At 44.9% G+C, this 11,783-nt stretch overlaps 1 protein-coding gene across 1 annotated transcript in view; it reads right to left on the bottom strand.

Moving 5' to 3' along the window:
- WDFY4 (WDFY family member 4) overlaps nucleotides 1-11,783 on the bottom strand; it is a 376,632-nt gene that overhangs the window by 337,783 nt on the left and 27,066 nt on the right. The window contains exons 3-5 of the mRNA XM_019502557.1: nucleotides 3,643-3,754; nucleotides 2,931-3,034; nucleotides 344-487 (exon numbers count right to left, since the gene is read on the bottom strand). Coding sequence (XP_019358102.1) covers nucleotides 344-487; nucleotides 2,931-3,034; nucleotides 3,643-3,754 — 360 coding nt within the window. The remainder of the gene's footprint in view (nucleotides 1-343; nucleotides 488-2,930; nucleotides 3,035-3,642; nucleotides 3,755-11,783) is intronic.

Here is an 11,783-nt window from a genome sequence, read left to right as displayed (position 1 = left end):
TACAGCATCCCCCCCCCAGGAAAATTTGAAACTAAGAATTCATTTTGAATGAATATTCATAAATTATTGCCACAACTTAAAAAGCTATATTTTTTTTAAAAAGAAAGGAAACTAGTGCTTTAAGTCAACATGTTAGTTCAAAATAAAAAGTTAATATAAAACTGGTTCAAACATCCCATGGAAAAAATGACATTTTGAAACAAAAGATTTCAAAATAATGTTAAACATAGAAAAATAAAAGTGATTAATTTTAACTCCATCTGATCATAGGGACCAACAATTTATTCCTCTTCCACGGTTCCTGAGCACTTGAAACAGAGAATCACCAGGATGGATACCTCACCTGAATGAGCATCTCCTGGACTTCAGGGTCATCTTTACTTGCCTCTTCACTGCTGGCTTTTGTTGGAGAAAAGGTAAAGAAAAGGTACAGGCATTGCATCAGAGCAACTGGGAGACCAGAACTGATGATGTTGCACAGAGTCCCCTGAAAAAGAAAAAGCGAAGTTAAACATGTTGACTATTGACTATCTCCTTCAATATCTACCCGCTGATCTTGCAGCCTTATCTAGTGATGAATGTACAAGGCTATGAGCCAGAGACTCGGGTATTTTACCCCTTCAGTCATGCTAAAATTCTAGTGGCAACAGTGAACTAGGTGGAGCTGGAGCTCCAATTCACCCACCCTTCAGCATCAGCTGAGGAGCCCCATGACCAATCTCCCTCTGCTGCCTTCCTCCCCACCCCATTCTAAATACAGCGGGCACTGGTAGAGAGGCTGGCCACTGCTATGGGAACCTAGCTGCAGGCTCCCAGGGCAGTTAGAGTCCCCTCCCCCTGGAACCAACAGTGAACTCCTGGGGTAAGGTTACAACTCAGCATGCTTTGCAAAAATCCTTCTGAATTACAGGTGGGAGCTGCACTTCTGTTTGTAAAGCATGTTCTACAGAACAGCAGACGCTTGAAACAAGGTGACTAGTTCAAACAGTGCCACCAATAATGAATCACTTCTGGCTAATGTTTCCCCCAGTCCTATAGGTTGTAGCCATGAGACTGGGCCAGAGGTTAAAGATTTATTTCAAGGAAAGCCAGGGAAGCTCTACTAAAGCCAGAGTCAGAAGGGCATCTAAAATCTTTTGTCTAAGTACAGACATTCATAAAGCCTGAATCAACTGAATCTTTGCACAATAGTCTAAACAGTGTAGATTGAACTGAGAACCAAGTGAATAGACATTCACTTTTGATTCTGGAAATGCAGCCACATGCCTGCAATGGCTCAAGCTAGAAGCTAGAGGTGCTAAAGCAAGCCCTTCCTTCATTTCAGCAGTGGCCAGAAGGCTAGAAGGAAGCTGGGAGAGAAGCCCTCCAGGCTTTTCCGCACTCCCTGCTTGAACTGAGTGGGGGACGTGACCACGCCCCACCAGGCCACTGAGTATGATTGGGGATGGGGTTTACACCCACACCCTGGCCTGCATGGTCCCCAAGCAGGGTGTGCCTGGAGGGTGAGGGGGGAAGGAGCCCCTGCCAGGTGTTTCCCCACTCAATACTCAAGTGGCGGAGGAAGTGGCTAACCCCCGGCCCCTGGTTGGCATGCTGAGGCAAAGTGGGGGTGGGGGGAAAGGATAGAGGTTTAATCCCCCCATCTCTCCCCTCTCCCACGGGCACAGGACCCCAGCTCGGGTCTAACTGGCAGGGGCACAGCATCCTCTGCCAGGCTTCCCCCCCCACACACACACACTTGAGCAGCAAGGGCAGGGGCAGGGTCATGGCCAGATGCTGGCCCTGGGCCAGCAGCCTGAAGCGAAGGAAGGTAAGGGAGGGGGGTTTAAACCAGGTGAGGTGGGGAAGGAGAAGATTGGGAGAGGCTGCTGCACCCCTGCCAGCTAGGGTTCTGTGCCAGTGGGAGAGTGGAGGGAGGGGCCTTAAATTCCCCTTTCTTCCCTCCGCCTCAGCACACTGGTGGGGCCTGGCCATGTCCGCTGATCTCAAGTGGAGAAAAGCCTGGCAGACCCTGGCTGCAGTCCCAAGCAGGGTTTCCCACCCTCACTGCCACCCCCTTCTCAGCCAGCTGGGGCAGTGATAGTGCTACAGCTAGGGAGCAGAGGGGTGGAGCCAACCCTGCTCCACTGGAGCAGACAGCACAGCACAGCCGAGGGCTGCAAAGCATCCTGGATGCTGGGGGACTGTGAGTTAGCTTAAACCAGGAAAGAGTGAAAGGGAGAGAAGTTCCTTAAACTGGTTTGACCTAAATCAGTTATGTCTGATACTACATTCAACCAGGTTTATTTTAAACCAGTTTCAGCCATTTTGAGAGCAGTTTATGTGCCCTGAATTTCTGTTCTGTTACAGGATTAAATCAGTTTCTGATCACTTAAACCAGTTTGTGTATAACTTCTATCCCTAGCCTAGAGGTTGTATGCCAGGTTATTACAGGCTGTGTGACAGAGTAAGTTCCTCTGCATGTTACAGACTGGACCTTGGTTAATGCTTAGTGGGCACATCTACACATGGATTAATGCACTTTTCCTAATGCACATTAAATTTAGTACCTCCAATGAAAGGTACTAAATAAATGTATATTAGAGTGCCCTAATGCTCAGTACAAAAAACAGATGTTTTTAAGTGGCACCTAATGTACAGTAGTCTATTTTATTGTGCATTAACATAATTGCATGTTTTTTTACTTGAGGCTTTAATGCACATGAAAATAAACTAATGCACATTAAAGCATACATGTAGACATGCCCAATGTATTTTGTTTGACTTTATATTCAGGGAATAATTTCTTGTTAAAAGCTGTACATGATAATGTCCAAGGATAAAACCATGCAGACCAGCTTCACCTAATAGAAGCTGGATGTTCTGCTGCTGGAATGGCATCCTCACTTTTCTGAGTGTAAGGAAGGAAACAAACTTGCTTTTTTTCTTACCGAGTCAGTCTGTGACAGCAAGTACACTGATCTCAGGAGCATGGAGTCATCTTCTGCTTCCCCTTTCTGCTGCAGCAGCTGCCCCACAGCCAGCCGAGCTTCCTCTATCATTACAACAATATCAGACTCTAATTCCATTAGATGACAACAGCACTATATTGAGTATCTCTTAACATATTAGGTTAAACTAGCAAAGCTATATTAACAAATGGCCTGATCCAAACCCCACTGAACTGAATAAAAGGAGGTCAATAAGTTTTGATTCCTGCACCAAGCATGCAGTTAGTTAATGCAAACGAGATGCTCTGTGTTGCTTAAGGCTGGCAGAACTTTATATTTACCCAGCTGAATAGCTCCAGGAGTTTTCAGCAGCCACTAGAAAGTTATATACAGCTAGTAGTAGTATTTCTTTTAAAATAGAAAGCCACTCAGGCAATTAAATGTCAAGAACCATTATTGCAATGTTCCAAAATTAGATCAGAGTGTACAAAAGGTTCCAAAAGTAATGTTCACTTAGCACATACAGGGCCAGCTCCACTAAAAACAATGCTAGTTTATGCCAGGTAAAGATCAGGCTCACTACATTTATTATTTTCTGTTCCTACTTTTCGTCCCTTAAATGTACAGCATAACATATTACAGGGGACACTAAATCTTAGCCCATGAGAGCAAAGACAAGCATATACCACTGCATGTGTTCTGTGGCTGTTACCTGCAGGTTTGCCATTTAGTTTCTTCCTGATTTCTTTTGTCAGAAGTTTGGAAACTTCACTTGCTAGAAGTTCAATGGGGAAAGAAACTACGGCGGCTGATTGTTCCCAGGCCTGAAATACAGCAAAAAGGAGCAATTTAGTTGTCTCTGATATAAGACAGCCTGTGTTGCTGGAGATGTGCTCTAAAATGGTGAGAAGAGCTTAAAGGATAGAAACAAACGTTTTTATTTTTCATCTCCTACCAGAACAGTTTATCAAACAGCATTTGCTAGACTGAGATAGGAAACTGAAATTAAACAAGTGTGCAAGAGCCAACTTAGAACTACCTTATGAAAAATGTAATGAACTGGCTAGAGCAATGGTTCTCAGCCTTTCTGCACACAAGGCATCCCTCACTGGATTCAAGGCTCTCCTCCACAACTTTTATGAATTGAGTGGCATCTAATTTAAAAAACGAACGTATATATTATAGCGCTTACCCTCCCTGCAAAGAGGTTGGACACAGAGGCCACATCCAGATAAGCAGCAATTGTTCACACATTCAGCTGTTCTCTGTGCTACAAGGTAGCAATGAAAGGGGTTGGCGGTGGAGGTTAACCCCAGGAGATCCCAGAATAAAAAAAAAACAGCAGCAAAAAACTGGCCCCAAGGAGATGAGGGTGACAGAAATGCAACTCCCACAAAATACTGCAGGGGCTCACAAATATCAAACCTATTACTGATGCCCGCCCCCAAGTTATTTTAATTCTACAGTCACCATGCTGCTTGGATTGAAACTAGCAAGCAAAGTCTTTCCAAAACAATATATTTTATGGAAAGTTTCAGCATTTCACAGACTATTAGATTATCCCCCAGGAAATAAATGCTGTTTTTCCATCAGCTCCTATATGGAAACCTGGGTGGGGAAGAGACAAAATACTAATTTTCTAGATCACAAGTTGATTGATCATGCTTCTTAAGTAGAAACATGAATTCCCTGTGTCTTTCCATTAGGAAGCTGAGGCCATTGTGTGCAACAGAATGACAACTGAAGCTCTTGGAGGGCTAGGGATTTGGTACAATAGCATAAAACAAGTTGATCCCTTGGCAGTACTTAGATCCTGCTAAAGGAAATATTTAATTTCAGTAATATTGAAATAATGACAATAGACACTTACAGCCCAGTATCTGTAAATATTTTGTAGAGCGTGAGGAAAAGACTGTCCCACGTTTATACAAACGGCAAATCATTTGCCCTGCCCAAAGCTGGGCAGTTAATCCATGGCAGAGCTGGCAGTGAGTGTAGGAGTTTTGATACTTAGTTCCCTGCATTGACTGCAGGTCAAACCCTTACTCCATTAAATACTTATTCACTGAAAATATGAGAGAGAAAACGGTAAAATTTCATGGGCTTCCTTATTTTTTCTTGAGCTATTCAAAGGGCAGTTTCTCTACTATACTAAGTAGATTCATTGCCATTTATATCTACATAAAAAGTTCCTTAATTCAGACTTATAAAATCTGTTTGTTCTCCATAAAAATTATCTAATGGAAAAATGATATTTCACTGAAACAATATCAGCAAGACAGATGCTGCTACTTTCATACATAGTGCAAAGCACCGTTGACTCTGGCTCTTGAACCTTTCTATTGAAGTATTGTCCACAAACTAGATTTAGGATAAATCACTCAATATACCTATAAAAATGACAGTCCCTGTTACAACAAGATTACAGACAAGATCTGAGAGCGGGATGAGGCAAACAATACTGTGCCCTGTTCTGGTCCCCACACCTCAAAAAGGATATAGAAGAACTAAAGAAGGTACAGAGAAGGGCAACAAAAACATTAGCAGTATGGAGGGGTGTTCGGGCTAGGCCTGTTCAGTCTAGAAAAAAAAGATACTTGAAGGGGGGCATAATAAGGTTTATAAAATACTAAAGGGCAAAGAGAAAGTAAATAGGGATTTATTATTTACTGTCTTTCACAATACAAGAACCAGGAGTCAAAAAATGAAGCTAGTAGACAGTAATTTTAAAACTAACCAAAGGGAAGTTCTTTTGCACACAGCATGTAATTAAAGTGTGGAACTCTTTACCACCAGATTTTGTGGAAGCTGACAGTTTAGCCGGGTTTAAAAAAGGATTGGACAAATTCTTGGAGGAGAGAGGCATCAGTAGCTATTGAGCATGGGAGTTAGGGGTACAGCCTCTGAATCAGAACTTCCTAGACTTCGCATGCTAGAGGCTAAAAGTAAAAGGGGAACAGTGGGGGAAAAAACCCCTGCTCATACCCAGTTCACTCTGTCTTTCAGCATCCACTCTCTGCCACTGTAACACAGGATAAGGCCAAAATTAACCTATAGTCTGACCTAGTAAATGGCAATACTTATGTTCCTATGCTCCTAACAAGTGATACAGGCCAGGGGGTGAAATTCTATTCCTCTGTTGGATGCGTAAGTGAACTAAGGACCTCTGTGTGATTTCATAGATTTCATAGACGTTTGGGCTGGAAGGGACCCCGGAGGATCATCGAGTCCAGACCCCTGCCCCAGGAATAGAAAGTCAGCAGGGATCATAGGATCCCAGCAAGATAAGCATCCAAATGTGTTTTGAAGGCGTTCAAAGTGGGTGCTTGAACTGCCTCCGGCAGCAGTCTATTCCAAACCTTGGGGGCTCGGACAGTGAAGAAGTTTCTTATGCCCAGCCTGAATCGGAGTTTGTGACCATTCAATCTTGTCATCCCTTGGGGGTCTGTGGTGAAAAGACGTTCCCCCAGATTCCAGTGAGCACCCCTGATAAACTTATAGGTGGCCATCAGATCACCCCTGAGCCTGCACTCTTCCAGGCTGAATAGCCCCATTGCTCTCAGCCTCTCATCATAAGATCTGTTTCCCTGACCTCTGATCATGCGCATGGCATTCCTCTGCACCCTCTCAAGCTTTTCCACATCCCTTTTGAATTGTGGAGCCCAAAACTGGACGCAGTACTCCAGCTGCGGCCTCAGCAAGGCCGAGTACAGCGGGAGAATGATGTCCCGGGAATTTTATGCCACCCTACTTGAATCTCTGAAAAATTGTGGGTGGGTCTCCCTCCTTCTTGCTGCTTGTTTGTAATTCAATCTTAAAGGTCAGAGTATGGTGTGTTACAAAAGTAGGTGCAGGAATGGATTTTCAAGGACTTTTAAAAAGGTGGTACAGAATCACATGTAGGCATCTAGCAGTGGGTCTGACTGCTCAGAAATTTTGGCTGTCACGTGGAACACTTAGTACTTATTAAATCTGTATAGTGTTAAAGTTACAACATGTCCTGAGTAGTCACATAACACTTACTATGATCTCTAACATGCACAGCTTGCTGATTGCCAGTCCCAACCCCAGCATTGCGCTGGGGTCTTGAACCAACTCTGGTACAATCCCAGGGCTGTGACATACTGGAGTTTTGAACAAGCTCCTGGTGTAGTGGCAGGGCTGGATCCATCTGATTTTCTGTCCCAGCCCCAGCAACACACCATAGTCCTGAACCGGCTCTGATGCAGTATAGTCTGGGACCTTCAATAAGCTGTGGCCATGTCTACACAAGATGCTGACTGCTCAGTAGCTCAATACTACTGCACAGTAGCATTGTGTGGCAAAAACTGACATGACACTATGTGCAGTAGTATTAGGCTACTGCATAGTAGCATCACAAAATAGGCATTCGCCGGCACTACTGTGCAGTAACTCGAGTTACTGCACTTTTATTTAATATTCATATAGATGCAACCTGTCAGTCCCAGGCCTGGTACTGGAGTCCCTTCACCAAGGCAAAAAAGCAGGATCAGGCCCCCAATGTACTGTAATACCATCCACATGCTGACTGTAAAGCCCAGAGAGAAGTGGGGGACTTCAAGAATCAGCCCCTCTGCTTGTTGATCTAACTTACAACTTGAATGCATGACTTGGAGTACCACCAATTGCTCATATTATTCTGTGAAGCTGTGCAATGATAACTGAACATGTTACTTAAAATTATCTGGAAAGACTCCTCCCACAAAAAGTCCGAAATTTGTAACAATAGGATGGCACTTAGCACATGTTTTACCACTTGAACATGTGGATACTCATGTTTTAATTGCAGTTAACCACAACCTAAGTGTAACATGTGACATGGCCCTATGACTTCTTGGTGCTCTTACCAGTTCCTTTTTAACCCAATTTTAATCCAAGTCAAACAAGGCTGTGAGGGTGCAAACTCCCCATAAAGCAAGGTATCCAAATATAAGACAGCCAATTTAGGGATTAAAAAACACCAATTTTAATAATTAGGGAAAACACTATAACAGAACTGTGGAAGATGAAACATAAAAATAAAGGCTTAAAACAAACTCTCCCCTAATGCTTTTCACTCTCACACCTGGCCAGTGCTTTCTTCTCAGTCCCCAGCGGGTTCCAGTCTTGGGGGGGAATCATCACTGTCTCTGCAGCAAACTCCCATCTTGTCCCCAGAACTCTTAGCTTCTCTACTGACCCACAGCAGGCTGCCCCTGTCCCGTCACTCCAGCCTTTTCAGCTGCTGTCCACACATAGCAGATTTTCTCTGTCTCCACTATCTGGGGCTTCACACCAGCAGGCTTCTGTGGACTCCAGCAGGCAGCAGGTAGGCAGACACTCACACAGGCCATGCACTCTCTGGTTTCCTTGCTTATATCTCCTTCCCCCTGTCACCAGCCTCTAGAAAGACCCAGAGTTCTCTGGATAGGGACCATCTAGCACAGGGGTGGGCAATTATTTTGGGCGGAGGGCCGCTTACTGAGTTTTGGCAAGCCATTGAGGGCCACATGACAGGCAGCCAGGGGCAGATAAATATTAATTTTCTAAATTTTTTAGGGTCCCTGCAGGCCAGATAGAATGGCCTGGCAGGCTGGATTCAGCCCATGGGCTGTATTTTGCCCACCCCTGATCTTGCACCATCCAGACAGCACAGTGAAATTAGTCAGACCACATCCAGCCCTTCTGCATTCCAGCCATTATTTTTTTTCCATGACAGAACAAAACCCACCCAGAAAAGAAAAAAAACAACACTTTCATTATATAACATCAAACAAGCAATACAACCACATAATTGTAACACCAGTCAACATAAATTGTCCAGCTAATTTTATTTAGATTTGGCCAGGGGAGAAAAAAAAGTGTCTTGTAGAAGCTGAGAGATCATATCTTCATTTCTTGCACAACTTCCTAAAATGTAAGATATGGATGGGTAATAAAAATTACAATTTAGCCCATCAAACTTGACCTGCAAGAAAGCCAAGGTCACTTAATTGATCCAGGGTTATTGCACTGCTACTTTAGGGCAGTAATTTAGATCATTCTAATCTAAAAGCACACGCCCCCTAATTTTTAGGAGAATGCTCCTGGCAGCAAGCACGTCAAGGCCCAGGATATACTGTGCACAGTTCTGACTCACAGAATCATAGAAAATAGGACTGGAATGGGCCTTGAGAGGTCATCTAGTCTAAACCCCTGCCCAAAGCAGGACCATCCTAACTTCATCATCCTAGCCAAGGCTTTGTCTAGCTGGGTCTTAAAAATCTCCAAGGCCAGAGATTCCACAACCTCTCTAGGTAACCTGTTCCAGTGTTTTACTACCTCACCAGTGAGAAAGTTGTTCCTACTATCTAACCTAAACTTCCCTTGCTGCAACTTGAGACGGTTGACCCTTGTTCTGTCATCTGCCACCACTGAGAACAGTCTAGCTCTTTGGAACCCCATCTGGTAGATAGCAGAGCACTCACGTGTTCATTGTAATTCTGTCATAGGGCAAACCCCTTGCTGGATGACCTTACTACCTACCTTATGCAGGGTTAAAGGCTCTGTCAAACTGTTGTTGGGAAGATCTTAATGTTCCTCGGGATTCCTGGATAATGCTAAAGGGGACCATAGTACCCCAATGGCCAACTATGTAATAAATTAGGGCTATTGTTATTCCTATCATTTTGAAGAGCCACAGAGGAAGATGGGAGGATTATGACACAACACAATGGCTTCTAGTCTGGGCATGATTCACAGGCGCATTGAATAATGCTTTCCATCTAAGTGCATAACCCCAAATGAGTCATAGATGCCATATGTTCTCTTTGGGGAGTCACCTATCACCTCCTACTGCAGCCAGAAGCAGAACCAAAACAGTCTCTGAAAGGAAAGGCTGTAATCAACTGAGTGACACAGAGAGATAGGATGAAAGCCAGTGATGTAAGTCTAAACAGGAACACCACTGCAGCCATCTTAAATATAGGGGTGGCAGTTAAGTCTTCACCTATATCTAATGACAATTCCAACATATTCAATGTGAGCTGAGATTTTGTTTACCAAATAGGAATTAGGGGGATTTCAAAGGAAGGATAGGGTAGAATTTCATTACATGGTGAAAAAACAGCCTTCTCTTCAGAGTTAATTAGCTGGAATTTCTCTGGTACAAATCAGCATACAGACAGTCCTCAACTTACAATGTTTCAAGGTACAACATTTTGAACTTACAACATTTATAAATTGACACCCTGTTTTAACTTTTTGATGTCACTTTTGACTTTACAACGCTTGATCCGATGCCACGCCAGTGAACAAGTTCACTGCATCGCCCATCTCCCTGTAGAACATCCATCCAAACTTCCTTGGACACTTTCTTTAAGAAAGCAGACAAGACTCCAGAAAACCTGCAGACAAGACTCCTGAGAAGATTCCAGCCAAGAACCCTTCAAAAAGTCCAACCAAGAGCCTTTCAAAAAGTCCAGCAAAGTCACCTCAAAGTCCTTCCAGATCAATGTGATTGCTATTTACAATATAAGTACATTAATGTAGCTATATTACTCATCTACAATTGACTGAATACAAAATTCTGGGTAATTTTTGGTGAAAATAGGGTATTGGGCCTTGGTTCAGGAACCAATCCCCCATTTATAACATTGTTTCCTATGGGAAAATGGGTTCTGAGTTACAATGTTTCAAATTAAGATGAGGTTTTCAGGAACCAGTTGTTCATAGGGCTGAGGACTGCTTGTAGTTCTAAACCACTGGAAACAGGCTAACTGATGCTGGCTATACATCTTTGCCCAAAGCTCTGGTGATTCATCCCAACAAACGGGAAATCCTTCACCATAGACATCAGACTTGCAGCCAGCAGGAATCCAGAGCTCCCCGTGTGCTGTGCAGCACAGTCATTGAGGTCTTTAGGAATTTAAAATTCACTATCAGGGTGTTAGTGAGATTTTGAAATTTGGTTTCCACAAGCAATCATGTTGAGAAAACAAGACAAGACTTAGGGCGGGATTTAATAACAGCCCTCAACTACCTGAAATGATTACAAAGAGAATGAAGCAAGAATGCTGTCAGTGGCCACATTCACACTAGCGTGGACCTTGTGCCACCACTAGTTGTCCCTGGGGAACGTGTGTGCCAAGGGCCCTCTGGCACATGGCAGGTTACCCTGGGTGAAGTCGGGGAGGCTGGGACCAGCACTGGGCTGACCCCAGCAGGGTTACCTGGGTAGGGTTACCATATTTCCAGGTCCAATAAAGAGGACACCTGTCATTCAGTGTGGGGGGAAGGGAGGCAGTGACATGTTGGTGCCCTGCCCCTGCCCATTCTGTTGCCCCTCACTGCCAGGCCACACACACCCAGACCTGCTGCTGCCCCTCACTCCCAACCCACTAACCCCAGCCATGGGCGACTGGTGCCGCCTTAGTCGGGGGGGGGGCACATGCCCCCCCAGCAATCAGTCAGCAACTGGGGGGTCTCCCACACAGCCAATCTTGCTCACAGGGGAAGGGGTCCCCCCAGCCAATCTTGCCAACCAGGGGGGTCCTCCCTTGGCCAATCTCACTGACCAGGGAGGTTCCGGGAGGGGTCAGGGGGTGTTCCGGTGCTCTCAGGGGGTGCACCCCCTATGCATCGCCACTGAACCCAGACCTGCCAGTGCCCCTCACTCCCAAACCACAGTACCCTGCACACTCTACCCCCCGTCCATGCTGGTGCCCTGCAGCCCCCTGGTGCTGCCAGTGCCCTGCACTCCCAACCCACAGTCCCCTACCCTGCCCCTGCCCCCAGTGCCCCTCACTCTCAAGCTGCAGCCCCCTGTTCCCCCCAGTCCTGCCAGAGGAGGCCCCCAGCTGCCCCTGTCCTGAC

The sequence above is a fragment of the Gavialis gangeticus genome, unplaced genomic scaffold (assembly GCF_001723915.1).
Source record: "Gavialis gangeticus isolate Ggan-Ray unplaced genomic scaffold, GavGan_comp1, whole genome shotgun sequence".
NCBI classification, from domain to species: Eukaryota; Metazoa; Chordata; order Crocodylia; family Gavialidae; genus Gavialis; species Gavialis gangeticus.
This window is presented reverse-complemented; position numbering and strand designations above follow the sequence as displayed.